General features: G+C 56.2%; 8 protein-coding genes across 8 annotated transcripts; 5 read left to right on the top strand and 3 right to left on the bottom strand.

Annotated features, from left to right (window-relative positions):
* Positions 1-23: 23 nt before the first annotated feature.
* Positions 24-1,762, bottom strand: P884DRAFT_259602 (polysaccharide lyase family 1 protein). The gene is made up of 2 exons (XM_069441364.1): positions 891-1,762; positions 24-719 (listed from the first exon to the last, which is right to left on the bottom strand). Exons 1-2 carry the CDS (start codon positions 1,605-1,607, stop codon positions 309-311), a joined length of 1,128 nt encoding a protein of 375 aa, XP_069297556.1. The 5' UTR covers positions 1,608-1,762; the 3' UTR covers positions 24-308.
* Positions 1,763-3,647: 1,885 nt separating this feature from the next.
* Positions 3,648-3,952, top strand: P884DRAFT_277624 (uncharacterized protein; the record flags this gene model as incomplete). The annotated part of the gene is made up of 2 exons (XM_069443100.1): positions 3,648-3,712; positions 3,850-3,952. 2 exons carry the CDS (start codon positions 3,648-3,650, stop codon positions 3,950-3,952), a joined length of 168 nt encoding a protein of 55 aa, XP_069297555.1.
* Positions 3,953-7,438: 3,486 nt separating this feature from the next.
* P884DRAFT_188263 (uncharacterized protein) lies at positions 7,439-7,804 on the top strand (the record flags this gene model as incomplete). The annotated part of the gene is made up of 1 exon (XM_069437362.1): positions 7,439-7,804. A coding segment is annotated over one exon (366 nt), but the record flags the coding sequence as incomplete, so codon positions are not given.
* Positions 7,805-7,899: 95 nt separating this feature from the next.
* Positions 7,900-8,133, top strand: P884DRAFT_200190 (uncharacterized protein; the record flags this gene model as incomplete). The annotated part of the gene is made up of 1 exon (XM_069438280.1): positions 7,900-8,133. The coding sequence occupies one exon, from the start codon at positions 7,900-7,902 to the stop codon at positions 8,131-8,133; it is 234 nt and encodes a 77-aa protein (XP_069297553.1).
* A 484-nt stretch (positions 8,134-8,617) lies between these two features.
* On the bottom strand, positions 8,618-9,925 carry P884DRAFT_277623 (uncharacterized protein; the record flags this gene model as incomplete). Its single annotated transcript, XM_069443099.1, has 1 exon — positions 8,618-9,925. One exon carries the CDS (start codon positions 9,923-9,925, stop codon positions 8,618-8,620), a length of 1,308 nt encoding a protein of 435 aa, XP_069297552.1.
* Positions 9,926-10,547: 622 nt separating this feature from the next.
* On the top strand, positions 10,548-11,039 carry P884DRAFT_20888 (uncharacterized protein). The gene has a single exon (XM_069438905.1). The coding sequence runs from the start codon at positions 10,587-10,589 to the stop codon at positions 10,977-10,979; it is 393 nt and encodes a 130-aa protein (XP_069297551.1). The 5' UTR covers positions 10,548-10,586; the 3' UTR covers positions 10,980-11,039.
* A 752-nt stretch (positions 11,040-11,791) lies between these two features.
* On the top strand, positions 11,792-13,981 carry P884DRAFT_243384 (uncharacterized protein; the record flags this gene model as incomplete). The annotated part of the gene is made up of 4 exons (XM_069440317.1): positions 11,792-12,211; positions 12,279-12,744; positions 12,832-12,853; positions 12,989-13,981. Exons 1-4 carry the CDS (start codon positions 12,145-12,147, stop codon positions 13,979-13,981), a joined length of 1,548 nt encoding a protein of 515 aa, XP_069297550.1. The 5' UTR covers positions 11,792-12,144.
* A 1,019-nt stretch (positions 13,982-15,000) lies between these two features.
* On the bottom strand, positions 15,001-15,816 carry P884DRAFT_200630 (uncharacterized protein; the record flags this gene model as incomplete). Its single annotated transcript, XM_069438309.1, has 2 exons — positions 15,001-15,390; positions 15,577-15,816. 2 exons carry the CDS (start codon positions 15,814-15,816, stop codon positions 15,001-15,003), a joined length of 630 nt encoding a protein of 209 aa, XP_069297549.1.
* Between the last annotated feature and the right edge of the window lie 550 nt (positions 15,817-16,366).

Raw genomic sequence — 16,366 nt, 5'->3', positions numbered from 1 at the left:
GATGCTGGTAACCTAAAGAATCGCCTGTATGGGCACCAAATGATTTGGCTCGACTACCTATAAAAGCCTGACATATTAAAATACATCCACTGCCCAGGACTTGGACAGCTCCACGAAAATATGTACGTCGGAAATGTGAAGCTATATACAGCGGTAGCATTCTCCCGCTCGACAAGACTCCCGATAACTCGCCGACCGTTGAAAGGCATTCTTGAAAAACAACAAAAAACCAAGGGATAATAAATAAATAAATAAACAAAAGTTTCTTTGTTTTATCCACCTTTTCCAAGGAAACGCAACACGATCGATCAGATTGTACCAAACCCGGCGGTGTCGAGGACGTTCTTGGCCGTGTTGTAGTCGGTCGCGCCGGCGATGTTCTTGTTCTGGAAGTACTGCAGGAAGGAGGTGTCGGAGCCGGAGAGGGAGCCGGAGCTGCCGAAGCCGTTGGCCTGGCACACGCGGCCGAGGTACGGGGTGCAGGCCGAGGCGGTGCCGGAGCTGGCGAAGAGCCGGCCGGCGCCGCCGGACTGGAGCGGCGCCTCGACGTTCTGGAACACGCTGCCCTCGACGAGCACCATGGCGCCCGCGTCCAGCTCGAAGTTGTGGCCCTTGCTGTCGTACCAGTAGTTGTTGACCGCGTGCAGCAGCGTGTTGCCCGCCACCTTGGGGCTGCGGCCCGACATGTGGGTGATGAGGTTGTTCTTGAAGGTGATCATCTGGATTGGGTGGAAGCGATTCCGTTAGCATCTGTACCTATTTAGGTATTCTATTCTTTTTTATTTTCCTTTTTCTTCGTTTCTTTTGTTCTGTTTTTCTTTTTTTTCCCTTCTTCTTTTGTTTGATTTATGATCTATGCTGGGAAGAAGAAAAGGAGGGTGAAAGCTCACGTCGTTGGACCCTGTAAAGTACAGGCCCCAGTAGTGGTAGGTGTTGCAGGTGGCGGACCAGGAGGTCTGGCCGTCGAACTTGCTGTTGGAGATGGTGACGCGGCCGCTCGGGTTGTTACCCAGGACGACGTGCTGGCGGCCGATGAGGGAGGTGGTGACGTGGTCGATCCAGATCATGTCGGTATTGTCGAGCGTGATGGCGTCGCCGCCCCAGACGTACTGCGGGTTGAGGTTGGTGATGTGGATGTTCTGGATGATGACGTTGCTGGTGCCGCTGACCATGCGGATGCCTTTGCCCTTGATGACGCCCTTGTTGCCGACGCCGATGAGGGACTTGTTGGACTTGACGGTGATGCCGAGAATGCCGGCCTTGTCGTACGTGATGCTCACTTTGGGCGCGTTCGGCTGCTCCCGGGTGCACCAGTCGTTCTTGTTCAAGGCCAGCTGGCAGCCCGAGGCGGCGCCCCAGGGGGCGCAGCCCGTCTCGGTCGCGGTACCCTCGGTTCCGGTGAAGTCGAATGTCCGGTCCAGCATGATGACACGAGGCTCCGAGTCACCCAGGTACGAGACCAGCTCGGCCGTGGTTTCGGGATAGACGGGAGTCGCATTGCCACCTCCCGTGACCCCTTTGGCGAAGCCCTCGGCAGCACCAGTGACGGCGGCGGCAGTGTGTGCCAACGCCGCGAAGGCGGTGGACCAGATGGCGGAGCATCTCATGACGAGAATGTCTGGGAAAGAAGCGGACGAAGAAGAAGAAGAGAAAGGCGAAAAGGCTCTGTTAATAAAGCAAATGTATACAACTCTAGGCCAGGAGACCCGGGCAGGATGAACCTGGAGGCTAGTACAAATATGGTTTGCAAAGATCTGCAAGTCGGTTTGTCTACCCGGATCGTCGTCGATCTTATACTTCTCCTCACAACGGTTAGCACGGGCGGGAGTTGCCGTCAGCTAACTCCCCTCTCAAGCCTTTAATCACCGCGACCTCCACCAGTTTGTTGTGCCTTACACGGGCGGCCGACCGGGGCACATGATGTCGCCTAGCGTAATCCGTAGTGTATGTCCAGCCCACCTCGACGGCGCCGGGATTGAAGGTGGTTTCAGAGCCTCTGCTAGCCCTATCTCAGAACGTGATTCGTGGCTCTAGTTTCCGGAGTCTTCCTGCTTCCCGCTCCCACGTTGCAGTAGGATCCACGAAGGGAATTATTAGAGGACGTCCATGTGGGAACCTTGTCCCTCGGCTAACGTCGAACGAACTACTGTTTTGGGAACGGTCCGTGTAACGAGTCGGGGCAAGGAGTGGCCAAGGCGTGAACTCGGCGATGTACACTCCGACTGGGAGAGCGATACTCCTGTTTCAGAAGCTGCTGGTCATTTTATTTGAACAAACTGATGGATGATGTGTTTCTCTGCTCCTGAACGAACGCAGCTCCGGACTCGCAGGTATGCATACCTGCCTTTGTGGCGGTTCTGGAATGTTTTACACGGCAGGGTTGGAATTAAAACGTAAGTTTCGCCGGCCTAGAATACCGATTTGAACAAATACAACGTTGAGGCGAGCGGACATCTGCAGGTCATGCAGGTACTGTATGTACAGCTTTCGTCCGCCGTGAAGATCACGAATCCCTGCTCCGTACGATGGGTCTCCCTCTTTCTTTGATTGGCGCGCTTCTCTCCGGGCAGCCCTACATACGATGCTGCATACGCGTTCTCGGGTCTCTATCCTCCGCCAATAAGTCGGCTGGAGTGTTGGACTAAGTCGAGGATTGGGGCCAATTCCAGTGAGCAGAGAGTCAAATAACCGAGTTATCGCCTTTTGTTTAGTTGCCCTTTGGACTCACTTCAAACTCCCTTACGGACTTGCTTATGACAGAATGGAGGGAATTGGTCCAAACCAGAAGTGACAGTGTATCGGAATAATTAGTAGCAGCTTTGCTTAACGTGATAACTACCTAGGTACCTACTCAAACAATTCCAGGGGTTAGGGTCGGGACAAAGATGCAGGGCGATGATCAGACGAGTTAGAATTGGGAGGGTGATTGAATATCACTATTGACTGAATAAGGTAATCAGGTCGGGGATGACTGGTGGTGGTGGGCCTTGGAAATCCATGCTATTGCGACACCTCGGTCACAACTATGAGGGGACTGTGTCCAACAGCAAGAATGGAGAGGGTGTTGTCAGAGTGGCCCCGGCGACTCTGATGAACTTTCTCGGCTAAGTAGACTAACACCACGACATAAATAGTACAAGTGAAATGCTTGATCAGGTATGTACTCGAAAGCGACTTCTCTCTCATTCGTTCAATACATAGGTGCCTAGTCACCTATTTTGATCAAAGACGATTTAAAGAAGAAAGAGTCTATTTATGACTCTTTTAAAGCAAGCAAAACTATCATACGCTAGCTTTTAGAAGGAAGTTCCTTCCTCTATATGCCGTTTTCTCCTGTGGAAAGCGGTAATGGTAACCCCGGGTGGCGCGCTATGGTACATCAGGTAGTACGGGGTACTTAAGTAGTTGCGCATGGGACAACCAGCTGACGTCACTCACCCACACCCACTTGTTTGGATCGCAGGTGGATGCCACCCTCTCGTCAGACCTAAATTGAGGGGTTCGTGCATCAGCAGACTTCAAATTTGGTACGAACGAATTCGTACTTCGTACAACCAGACGGAACATAATTGCTAAAGGCGCCCGGCACTCGCCCTTACGTACCGCTCTTTTTTTTTTTTTTTTTTTTTTTTTTTTGAAGCCAGAAGATGAACCCAAATCCGCTATCCGACCGCGAGAAGGCGCTGGAGAACAAGTATATAAAGGAGAAGGAGTGCGTTTCCCATGTTCCTCATTTTGCTTATGATAATCATATTTAGGTGACTCTATATTCATTCTACTAATTGTCCTTTATTTCCCTGCCTACCTAGGGAGTCACTGAGAACTGGCATCAGATGCTAACAACCCTAGAAAACAAATGGCAAAGGTCAGGGCGGAGAAGAAGCAGCAATCCGCAAAGGACGCAGACCATGGCAGCATGGGCCAGCAGCAAAAACGCGAAGAGCCAAAGTAACAAGTGCCTTGCAAAATGCTAGGCGCCTAACAGGCCCAGAGTGCTTCTTGTCAATGGGCTTGGATATGCGGCGGAATATGGTTGCCTAGGTACTTAGGTATGAAACTGTTCGTACGAAGAAGTTGAAGCAAACAGGTTATCGGCCACCTTAGGCATCAGCGTCAGCTTAATTTTGAGCACTGCGTTGTTAATTAATCGTTTTCATTTCCTCCCCTCCCCTTTCCGATTGCATCGACTCCTGTGGTGGAACGGGCAGACAAAGACTTCTGCACCCACAAAGGATTGCAGCCACCCACACCTTCCTATAAGGCAGCCCTGGTCGGCCCTATTCCTTCTTTTTCTAACCATCAACACCACTAATCTACCATCATCAACCGTTACAGAGATCTACGAAGATTTGATCCATCCATCTATCCCAACAACTCCTGTTTTGCTCAAACCGAAACCCTCATCCGGCACCCATAATTATATTCTCAGTTCGCCCATACCTTCCCGTAATAGATTGCCAAGACGAGGAAAGACGGTGGACATGACAACAAGCGCCAGCTTCCGAGCTATGTCCAACGGATGAGGCCCTCGGCCGTTTTGCGGCCGGCAAGGCGGATGCACTTACTGGAGGTTTATCCCACTGCGTTGTTAGAGAAGGCCGTTGGCGGATCAGGTTGATGGTGTGGCAGGGGGGATGTCAAACGCAGTTGGAAGACTCGAACAACAGAAGGAGGCTTTGCACCGGTGGCTTCGAAAGTTCAACAAAAGCGCTTCGTAGACTACCTAAGAAAGAAAAATGAGCGCTAGATATGATTAGACAAAGGAAATGGTCACTGCGTTTAGCGAGCGTGTCTCGTTGTGTGGCTAGCTCGTGTCTAGTGCCTCAAAAGCTCATACGCTTCTCAAAGGGGGCTCCATTCTTCGGGCGAGCTAAATGTTCTTGTACGACTAATTAATATACGAAGGCAGACAGAGCCCATGCGGGGACCACGAAATCCTCGTGGTCAATTGCCTCCTGCGCTGCCGTCGACTGGACAACCAGCGCAGACGTGGTGCTGGCCAACGGATCTCTCGTCACCGCTTCCGAGACGGAGAACCCGGACCTCTTCTGGGCCCTCCGCGGCGCCGGGTCCAACTATGACATCGTGGCGTCCTTCCGGTTCAAGACCTTCGCGGCGCCGCCCAACGTCACGTCCTACGAGATCAACCTCCCCTGGACCAACTCGGCCAACGTCGTGAAGGGCTGGGGCGCGCTCCAGGAGTGGCTCCTGAACGGCAGCATGCTCGAGGAGATGAACATGCGAGTGCTCGGAAACGGGTTTCAGACCCAGCTGCAAGGCCTGGATCACGGCAACGCCTCGGCCTTTAAGACCGCAATCCAGCCGCTCCTCACCCTCCTGGATGCCAACCTATCCAGCGTCCAAGAGCACGACTGGATGGAAGGCTTCAGGCACTACGCTTACAGCGGCGAGATCGACATCGCGGATCCGGGCTATGATCAGGTACGTACGTACGTCCGGGTGGCAGTCTCCTCCCATCCGGGCTCAAGTTTTCACATTTCGCGGTGAGTGTTATTAATTACACTGAGGAACCACCTGACTAATTAACGTGGCCCCGGCCGCCCCCCCAACCAAAAAAAAAAAAAGTCGGAGACGTTCTAATTACTCCAAGAGCCTGGTCATCTCGGCCCTCCCGCCGGACGTGCTGGAGAGCGTGGCCAAGTACTGGATTACTGGATCGAGACGGCTAACAATGTGAGGCGGTCCTGGTACATCATCATCGACATGTACGCGGGGCCCAACTCGGCCGCCACGAGGGTCACGCCCGGGACCCGATCGTACGCCTTCCGCGACCCGGAGAGGCACCTCTTCCTGTACGAGCTGTACGACCGCAGCTTCGGCCCTTACCCGGACGACGGCTTCGGCTTCTTGGACGGCTGGGTCGACGCCTTCACCGGCGGGCTGGACGCGAGCGACTGGGGCATGTACATGTACAGTTACATCAACTATCCCGACCCCCGCCTCGACCGGGCTGAGGCCCAGGAGGTCTACTACCGGCAGAACCTGGACCGCCTCCGTCGGATCAAGCAGCAGCAGCTCGACCCTACCGAGCTGTTTTACTACCCGCAGGCTGTCGAGCCAGGCTGAGGTGTGAGCAGTTTGTGAGTTCACCGAGGATAGATAGGCCGATGATGCGCGTTCCGCTGCCGCGTTGGCCAATTCTCTGCCTGTCCCTCTCACTGTCAAAGAGGCCGACAGAGCAGCGGCGCCTCGGGGTTACACTGAGGCAGCAAAGTGCCACGAGCGAGCCCGATTATCTCGGAAGCTTGTTGTCAGCCCCTGATCCGATCCAGTATCAGAACCTTACCACTCCGTTTCTGCCAAGATGGCATTCTCAGGTCTCGGTCAAGAGCCATGCTAGAATGTTCGAGACGTGTGTCCAACAGCAAGTATTTAAAGGGAGGGGGGGAGGCAGTCTGCACAAAGCAGATCGCCGATTGGCTGAGGTCGGAGGCAGCACCCACGGCTCTGTTGGGTGATACGCAGTCCCCTGCGGTAGGCCTCATGTGGCTCGGCCTCACGGCAGATCCGAATCACTGGCGAGCCTCCCGCCCATAATGCCTCCTTGTCGGCCTCCGGATCGACCACACAGCGTCGCCCTAGATTGGGCTCATCATCAGGGCCACCGGTATGCCTCCCAACTTACTGTGGCCCGCCGCCCTGACGGCGACGACTATGATATCTCAGCATTGAAGAAGCATTTAAATCATGGCCGCTTCAGTGTCGTCCGACCAGTCTGTCTGTTGTTAGCATCTCATCAGATCACCTCGAGAGAGTGGTAGCCAGAATTTGGCATAATTACCCGTCGTCTTCTCCCCTCCCCCCTCTCCCCCCCGCCCCAAAAAAAAGGCTAACCCGAGGTATGTCATCATCCCATGCATACACAATGAACCGTGAGCGGACAGGGATTGAAGGGTCCGTACTACCCAGTACGAGCATTGCCGCTCCTCCTCTGAGGGTGTATGGGATGCACAGTGCCGTGTAGTGTGCCAGGCGTCAAACTGTCTAACCACTCGGAGCACAGGCATCCGACTCCCCTCCCTCTCTCCCTCCCACTCGCCCTTCCCCCGGGAAGTTGTGGCAAATGTCTCCGCAAGGTTCCTCACACGGGAGCTCCGCAAATGGATCTTTCGATCCTTGGACGCCCAATCCGGCCGCGGCGGCGGGATGGGACCCGGAGCAAGGGACCATCGACCCTCGACTCTTAACGGAGTCCCAGACCGCCCCGGACGTGGCTACGCAGGACTCGTTTGCAAGCAACTCTTATTCTGTCAGTACACCTCTCCCAGCAACCCACGGAGACCAGTCCCATCTGCCTTGGCCCTCCTGTCCCCCAGAGCAGTCGTACTGGGGTCAGATCTGGCAGAGCCCGTTTTCGTCGTCCGCCTCAGAGGTCGCTAGTCTCGCCGAAGGTGCTTAGATACCTCACTACAGAGACATGGCTAGCCCTGGCGCCAACAATTCGGGATCCGGCCCCGCCCCCGACGCTCATTTTTCTCCCGACGCCACCATGCCCTCCCCCCGGGACGCCGTGGCTCATCAGGACGCCTACTACTCGTCCTCCTTTTGGTCTCACCAAAATGTCTCATTCCCTTCTCCGTCCGCCACGGACGGCTTCGGAGCTGCTCAACGACAACATCCCCTTACTGACGCCACTCTGCCTCCCCAGGCCGAGCACAATGAACAACACAAACACCTCCAAGCCAGGGCTCAACACCCCGCTTCTGCATCTTCCACCACCGGCCCGCCGTACGTGTGCGGCATAGAGGGCTGCACGAGATCGTATCCTCGACACGGCGAACTCGAGTATGTTTCCCTCCATCGCCGCTCCCCTCCTCCCTTCCCTCCTCCCTTCCCTGTCAACGAAGACAAGCAAAAAAAAAAAAAGCTGACGTGGTCATGCTCCTTCCCCCCGATAGAAAGCATCGAAAAAATCATCGGAGGCCTCTGAAGTGCGAGATCTGCGGCCATGGCGTCGCCGAGAACAAGGATCTTAACCGACACATGTGGGTGCACCACTCGAACGAGGCTCGGGATTGGGGGGTTCCAAGAGAGGACGATTCGTGTTTGACCTGCGGCTATTCCTCGAGGAGGGACAACGTCAAGAGGCATAGGGAGACCCTCGACCACTGATCGGAGGCACCAAGTCAGCAAGGGGGCTTAAGTAGTGGTATCCCTATTCAAACCGCCTGTTTCCTTCTTTTCTTGTTTTCCCCCTTCTCTCCTCTTCTTCCTCTCTGATTTGTATTTCAGCCTCTTTTTCTCCTTCTTTCAAGGCGGAGTGTTGTCTAGAGGCTCAGGACTCCCCTGTCGTTCTTTACCACTCCGTATTTGCATGTCGTGCCCCTGTTTGGAGAGTCGCTGATGAACACCAGTCGTTGAATATGCACACTTCTGAATTGCGTCTCTGACTGGCTAAGGTTAATATTAGTTTATGTGCGGTAGCATACCTTACCCATTTACAGAGCGTTTCCCGTAATTATTAATTAAGACTCGACCGTCACGCCAATGCAAGATGCTCACGTAGTTCGTTCACCAATTCAATTAATAATAAGTAATACCTGACATACATGGTCATGAAACCTCTCCCCCGAGACAAAGAAACGCGCGCATAAGTTCAAGGTCGCATCGTCAAGGTGACCACGATGCCCCATCCGGTCTTGCTCTCCCACAAGCCAAAGTCGTTCTCCCATCGGAAGGTGACCTCCTCCGCGCTGACCGCCATCGTAATCGCGTCGTCCTCGCCCACCGCTGCCGCGGCCGGCCCGGGGCTCGACGCCGGGTTAACGGGCGAGACGGGCGACGGCAGCGGCGGCCCGGACGAGGCCCGCTCGGCCGCCTTCTTCCGACCGCCGCCGACCCCCAGGCCCCAGCGGGCCCACCCGGACGGTTTCTCCTTCCTGCTCGGCGCCGCCGTCCTATTCTCCGCCACGGCAGCCTGCACGCGCTTCCGCTCGAGGTCCGGCTCGGGCCGCAGGTACGCCGCCAGCCGCCGCGCCATGTCCTCGTCCGCGAACCACCAAGACTCGCCGCCGCCGCCGCCGCCGCCGCCGCCGGCATCCCACGCCGCGTCGCTGCCGCTGCCGCTGCCGCTGCGGCCCCCTTCGACGCCCTCGGAGCTGTCGAACCGCCCCCAGTCCCCAAACTCGGTTATGATCTCCTGCCTCAAACTACCACCAGCACCAGCACCAGCACCACCACCTTTCTTATCCCCGCCGTTCCCGCCCGGCCCACCAGGCCTCCGCCGCCGCCGATGCCGATTCGCCCCGTCCAGCATGCCGCCGCCGTCGTCGTCGTCATCATCATCATCATCATCATCATCATCATCGCCGCCTTTCTCGTCCGCGAACCCGCGGAGGACGCGCAGGCGGCGGGCGACGTCGACGCGCGCGGCGCGGACAATCTCGCCCTGGCGCCGCCGCTCGGCCGCGCCGCTCAGCCCGGCCCCGCGGGGCACCGCCGACGCGGGCACGAGCGTCAGCTCGGCGACGGAAGAGACGGCAGAGGAAGAGGAAGAGGAGGAGGAGGAGAACGACGAGCTGCCCAGGCGCAGGACGACGTCGTCGCGCGCCAGGAACCCCTCGACGCGCGCCGCCAGCACCGCCGCCAGGTCCAGCTCTGCCGCCGCCCGCGCCGTCTGCCGCGCCAGGTGCGAGGCCCGCAGCCGGGCCGGGAGGGTGCGCAGGTGCTCGGTCAGCGGCGAGCAGACGAGCCGGCCTCCCCATCCCCCTCCCCCTCCCCCTCCGACTCCGCTTCCTGATGTTGTTATTGTTCTTGTTGCTGCTGTGGTTCCTGTGGCGTCTGGGGAGACCGGGGAGACCGGGGAGGAGGTGCCATATCGCCCGAGGGAAGGTGAGGAGGAGCTCAAGCTGGTGATGGCTTCGGTGTATGTCGGCGGGGGGAGGTCTTCGGTTGGCAATCCCATCTTGGAAGGGGGGGAAAAAAAGTATCTCGGAGTTGCCGGTTGTATGGTGTTGATGATGATCCAATCCGGGGGAAGCCTTTTAAGGCCAGAGCGGTTAGTGTGTTGTGTTTGGGCCAAGTCGCTTGTGAGTTCTTTTGCTGGCTCTGGTATTGTAGTAGGTAGGCAGGCGTGTTCTACTTCGGACGGATGGCGCAAGGTCCGGTCTCTGCGGGTCGCGACAGGGCTCTCAGAAATGCGAAATCGAATTGCAAGGTTGTTCTAGAAATCCTCTCGGAGCCTTGAATGACCGGAGTCCTGGACCAGAGCGAAGGCGAGATGTTCTCGGCTCTTTCTCGCGTTGAAAACAAATGCGCGAGACGGTGAACAGCAACCGAGAGATCTCCCGAGGGAGCCGCTCAGAGCGGGAATTTGCCACTAGGAACGGGAGAGAGGCTTTGATGCGCTCGAGAACCGTTCCAATGCACGGTAGGATCCCACGTGAGGTCACTTCGTCGGTGTTCCGGAGGGTTGCATGGGGGCTGTGTGGGGGGCGCGGTGCAGATCCGGGGCAGCTTTACACTACACTACACTACTGCTTGTATGTAGTGTAGACTAGTGGCGCGGGCAGGGCCACTGATCCACTGATCCACTGATCCACTAGTTTCCAAATGCCTGGAAGCCCATGCCTCGTGCTTCGCTTCTTTCTTCCATAATAGAGACCGGGGCGGGTGGGAGGCCACGGCCCCAGGCTGCTGGGTGCTTTTATCGTTCAATCTTGATTGGGAAACCTCCTGTCAAGCCATCCATGTCTCGCTGCCAGGGCGGTTCCAACCGACCTAGGTACCTTACCTTAGCGTTCACATGTAATCCGTCCACACAGGGTACCGTACCTACCTTACACTTCCTTTACGGGCAGTTTCACAAGGCACTCAATGTGGGTCAGCAGCCAGCAGCCCGCAGCCCGCATCCCGCAGCCCGCATCCCGCAGCCCGCAGCCAGCGCCAGCAGCGCTGGAACATCCAACGTGGTTAAGCACAAAGAACAGAATCATGCATCAACGAACACGGTGACGTAGAGGTTGACTGCGATGTTGTTTGGGTTGAGAGCAGATCGATATGACTGAGCCGGGAGCAACACTGGCGGCTGAGAGCCGCGCGCTATGCTGTTCTGGCTGACCGTGTCGCTCTCGTCGGTCACCGGATCGGCCATGCTCAGTGAACGGCCAAGACGACTCGGTGGAGCTATTCGGACGGCCAGGTGGGCCGATGTGTCTCCCTCCGGAAGGCAGGACGACCGCCGAATCGGGCGCGTGCTCCGATCACAGTGCTTATTGGGCAATACCCTGACTGTACTAATTTCCGTTTGTGCCAGAAGTGCCTTGCAGTGCGAATAAAGGTGCTCTGGCAAGTCGTGTTCCCGTTTTCGTGGCAAATCGGCTCACCGGCGAATTGAGACCCGATCGGGCCGCAAGGTTGGGCGCTTAACTTCCTAAAAGGTACCTACTGTAGACCTACTGTAGTACCGTGTAAGGTGTTGGTGCCACGCCAAGTTCGCTGCACGGCGTGGCTTCGCAGCAGCCAATAATCACTTTATCCGGTGCGCATCATCGTGTTGCAATAACGAACTCAGCCACAATCGCTATGGTTTGCCCAGATAGACAAGGCAGACACTAATAATTCGCTCATCCTTCGGTCAGATGACTGGGCCAATCTGTATTGATCAATGCAGTTGAGATGCAGCCAAGCACGGGGCGCAAAGTCTGCAGAGACTACCGCAAGTTACGGACGTTGGTGTGCCAGGCGCCTTTCGCAGAGCCTCGCCCTTGGCATCCCATCTTCTCATGGATCGTCTCGGGAGAAAAAAAAAAAAAAAAAAGGGGGGGGGGGGGGCAATGTAGTTATGTAATTCAGCCACCACGGTCGAGTTGTTGGCGAGATACAAATATCTTCAATCGGCCCTCCTTCCCGACGTTTTGGTGTTTGTTTAATACTCGAGAGTTCAGACACAACATAACATCGCATCGCTCTCGGTCACCTGCAATTGTTAACTACCAGGTGCCCGGATTCCCCAATTCCTCCACCGTACTGTCAGTTCTTCATCAGGCAGGTTCCGGGTTAATATCCTTCCTCAACCTCACTGCCATCTTGTTTTTGATTGAGATACCCCTTTCTTAGTCCCAACCTCGACATCTACCCGTATACGTACATACATTGCACCCCTTCAATCCACCCGACGTCAAGATGGCCTCCTACAGAATTGCCGCTCCCGATGAGTACCTCGCCATCACTGGCATGGGAATCAAGAATGGTAGGTTGAGACATCTCCCCAGCTCGCGCGCTTCTAGCCTCACGAAATTGACACGCGCAAATAAAAGTCAAAATCACAAAGGCAGCATGGGTCTGGCCCTTCCAACGATGCGTGCGCTTCAGCGTGCAGCCGCACGACTACGCCATGAACCTCCAGGCCATGACCAAGGAGAAGCTGCAGTTCCTGCTCCCCGTCGTCTTCACCATCGGCCCGGACGTCAACCAGCGCGGCGCCAACACGCGGCGCTTCGGCTCGTCCGCCGGCGTCGGCGGCGAAGGGGAGCCCGGGGACGATTACCGCAGCGAGGACCAGGGGGATGCTCTGATGAAGTACGCCATGCTGCTGGCCGATTCGGGCAACACCGGCAAGGACGCCAACGGCCACCAGTTCGTCGAGAACATCATCAAGGGCATCATCGAGGGCGAGACCCGCGTCCTGGTCTCCAGCATGACCATGGAGGAGATCTTTACCGAGCGCGAGGTCTTCAAGCGCCGCATCTTCCGCAACATCCAGACCGAGCTCGACCAGTTCGGGTAAGTCATCCCTGGCTATTCACTAGTTGTTGATTTGTTCTTTTTTTCCCCTCTCTTTCAAGCCGCTGACGAGCTCTCGAAATGCAGTTGCAAGATTTATAACGCGAACGTATGTCCTTCCTTTTTTTTGGGCCTTATTTGGGGGATTCAGCCCCTGAACCCCTGAACCGCGCCGTTTTTTTTTATAACACCAACCAAACCAAAACCAACCACTTTCCAGCAAATGCTAACAAACAAAAAACAGGTCAAAGAGCTCAAGGATGCTCCCAACTCGGTCTATTTCGAGTCCCTCAGCCGCAAGGCCCACGAGGGCGCGACGAACCAGGCGAGGATCGACGTGGCCGAGGCCCAGCTGCGCGGCAACGTCGGCGAGGCCAAGCGCAAGGGCGAGCAGGAGCGGGAGATCGCAAAGATCCACGCGGAGACGGCGGTGCAGAAGACGGAGCGCGACATCGAGCGGGCGTCGGCCGAGGCCGTCCTGGCGACGCGCAAGACGGAGCTCAACCGGGACGTGGAGATCGCGCGGATCGCGGCCACGCGCAAGACGGAGGCGCAGGACGAGGAGCTCAAGCGCGAGGTGCAGATCAAGCGCGCGGCCGCCGAGATGGAGCGCCTGCGCGCCACCGAGGTCGTCAAGGCCACCATCGAGCGCGAGTCGCAGCAGCAGGCGGCCGACGCGAAGGCGTACCAGATCGAGGCCGAGGCGCGGGCCAACTACGAGAAGCAGAAGCAGGACGCCGAGGCGGCCGCCTACAAGACCAAGCAGGACGCCGAGGCCTGGAGCGCCGCCGCCATCAAGAAGGCCGAGGCCGACCTGCAGCGCCGCCTCAAGGAGGCCGAGGGTCTCGCCGCCATGGCCGACGCCTACGCCCGCCTGGGCCAGGCCCTTGGCGGGCCCGCCGGCCTGCTGCAGTACATGATGATCGAGAAGGGCACCTACGTCGAGCTGGCCAGGGCCAACGCCGAGGCCATCCGCGGCCTGCAGCCCAAGATCAGCGTCTGGAACACGGGCGCCGAGCCCGCTGCTGCCGCCGCCGCCGCCGACGCCGACGCCGCCCGGCACCCGCCCCCGAGCAGCATCGCCACCATGCGGAACATCTACCAGATGCTGCCCCCCCTCATGACCACCATCAACGAGCAGACGGGCATCACCCTGCCCGAGTGGCAGTTTGGCCGCCTGGCCGGGCAGATGTCGCAGCTCGAGCGCGGCGAGAACCAGCCCAACGGCAAGAAATGAGAGGAGAGCAGCCCTCTCTCTCGGAATTCCGGGTCCGCACGGAGTGAAATGATTGGGAGAGAGGAGATCGAGGATGACGTTTGAAGTCGACTGGGCGTGGGCAGCCAAGCCGTGTCCTCTCTAGGCCGACAGCCTGTATTTTTTTTTTTTTTTTTTTTTTTTTTTTTTTTTTTTTTTTTTTTTTTTTTTTTTTTTTTTTTTTTTTTTTTTTTTTTTTTTTTTTTTTTTTTGCTTTGCTTGTTGATTTGGTTTGTGCTCTGATTACTGGCAGACGGCGTTCTGGTTGGCAACACACACATACCCCGAGGCAGTTTGGTCTTCGCCTTTTTTTTTCTGTCTGCTTGCTCCAACATACCCAACCTATACCGTGTCAGATACCTAGCAGTTTTCTTAATGAATCAATGCTATTAGCCACAAAACAATCGATATTGACGAAAAATCTGCAAACACTATTAGGGTGTTGTCTTTCAAGGTACCAAGGTACCAAGATCCAAGGTCAACCGGAGTATCATTAATAATTATGAGCTTCAGTACGATGTGTTAGCAGCTAAAATGGAATGATTGAACCGCGTTCCCATGTTCTAATTTGAACCCATGCCTTTTAACTGCGGGACCGAAAACAAGGGTGCGCGTGGGCCCGGGGCCCGGGGCTGTGAGGGTTGGAGGAGGTACTCCGTATGTGTAATCCATAATTGAAGTTCCATGACACGGTAATTATACCCCTTGTGGTCAGGGAAGCCCACTGGGCTGCCGTCAGTAGCAAAGGTATCTCAGGTAATAATACCAACACATTTCCTGAAGCCATCAAAGAACATGCCCGTTGCACCCTCGTCGTCCATGGCGCCCTCCCAAATCAAGAAAAGCAAGATAACGACAATCCGAGTCATAATTAGTCATCATCATGTAGGAGGATCAAGATGCGCGCTAATTATCTATTCCCGCCCAATCCTCGAAAGATAAGCCGCCTCGGTCGAATCAAGAAGAAAAAAGCATCATCAGCACCTGGCCTCCATGTCTTCTTACAAAGCGATCACACCCGCGAGGCCGACCGCGAGCGCGGCCCCGATAGCGCGGACCACGTTCGCGCCGGTGCCGGCGGCGGCATTGGCGTCGTCGCCGTCGCCGCCGGCCGTGCAGGCGCCGGTGGCGCTGGCGGTCTTTTGGGCGCCGGCGGTGATGGGGACCCGGTAGCGGTGGAAGTCGGAGCCGGTGACGGAGGTGGAGGTCGAGGTGACGGTGGAGGTGCCGTCGAGGGAGACGGAGACGGTGGCGACGCAGAAGGCCTCCCTGGACTCGATGTTGATGTTGCACGACTCGCCGACCGAGACCTCGGCCTTGTGACCGAGCGTGCTGGTCGCCGACGAGTACGCGACCGAGTACAGGCTTGGGCCCTCGGTCAGGGTCAAGGTCTATTATTAATAATAATCAAAAGGGACAAGGTCGTTAGTCAAGGCGCAAGAAAATAAACTATTAAACCGTGACATGCGGCCCTGGAACACGCGGCGGCCCCCCCCCCCCCCTTTTTTTTTTTTTTTTGAAAGTAGACACGTTCACTTGGGTAAGTAAGGTAGGTTAGGTAAGTTTACGGTACTCACCGGAGCGGAGTCACCGCAGATGGGGTCCCCGACGATATCATTCCTGGCGCTGGTACACTGGATAGCGTAGACGGTATGGTCCTTGCAGGCGTTCACGATCGAAGCAGCGTAGAGCCCCTGGCCGCCCAGGGCATCGTCGATGAAGAGCTCGACGCTGTTGCCGGAGCTGGTGCTGTTGTCGGCGGCAACGGCGAAGCCTGCCAGAGTGGCGGCGGCAGCAGCGATGCTGAAGGAACGCATGGCTATAAAAATAGGTAATTGACAGACCGTCTTTTGTGTAGGAGTGATAAAAGCGAACGTTTTCTACAGCAAAGAGCGACAGTTCTGATCAAGTCAAGTCATACTTGGAATTGGAAGTTGAAGAGCTTTAATATAGCCTGCCCATCGACCTCACTCCTTTTTTTGGTTGTCATTTTACTTCCGACTGTGTGTATCCACCCGAATCCTACCCAGGCAAGGTACCTGTGTTGGATTAAAAGTCATCCAAGCATAGTACCTGTATTGCCGCCAAAATCTTATCGATGGTTGTAGAGGACCGAGCCTACAAAGGCTCCCGGACCCACCAGGGTGCACCCACATCTTCCTACAAGGCAGCCCTGGTCGGCTGTCTTCCTTCTTCTACCATCAACACAAAGAATCTACCATCATCAGCCACTACAGAGATACGAAGATTTGATTCATCTATCCCAACAATGGTAGGTACCATACTCGAATAACATAGGATCAAATCTGCGTACTGCCTGGGTCTGGACCCCTAGCGGCTCAAGCTACCAAGTGGGCCTCCTTCCGC

This window comes from Thermothelomyces heterothallicus (assembly GCF_042370625.1).
Source record: "Thermothelomyces heterothallicus CBS 202.75 unplaced genomic scaffold P884_scaffold_11, whole genome shotgun sequence".
Lineage (NCBI taxonomy): Eukaryota > Fungi > Ascomycota > Sordariomycetes > Sordariales > Chaetomiaceae > Thermothelomyces > Thermothelomyces heterothallicus.
The sequence above is the reverse complement of the archived record's forward strand: the minus strand, read 5'-3'. Positions and strand labels throughout refer to the sequence as shown.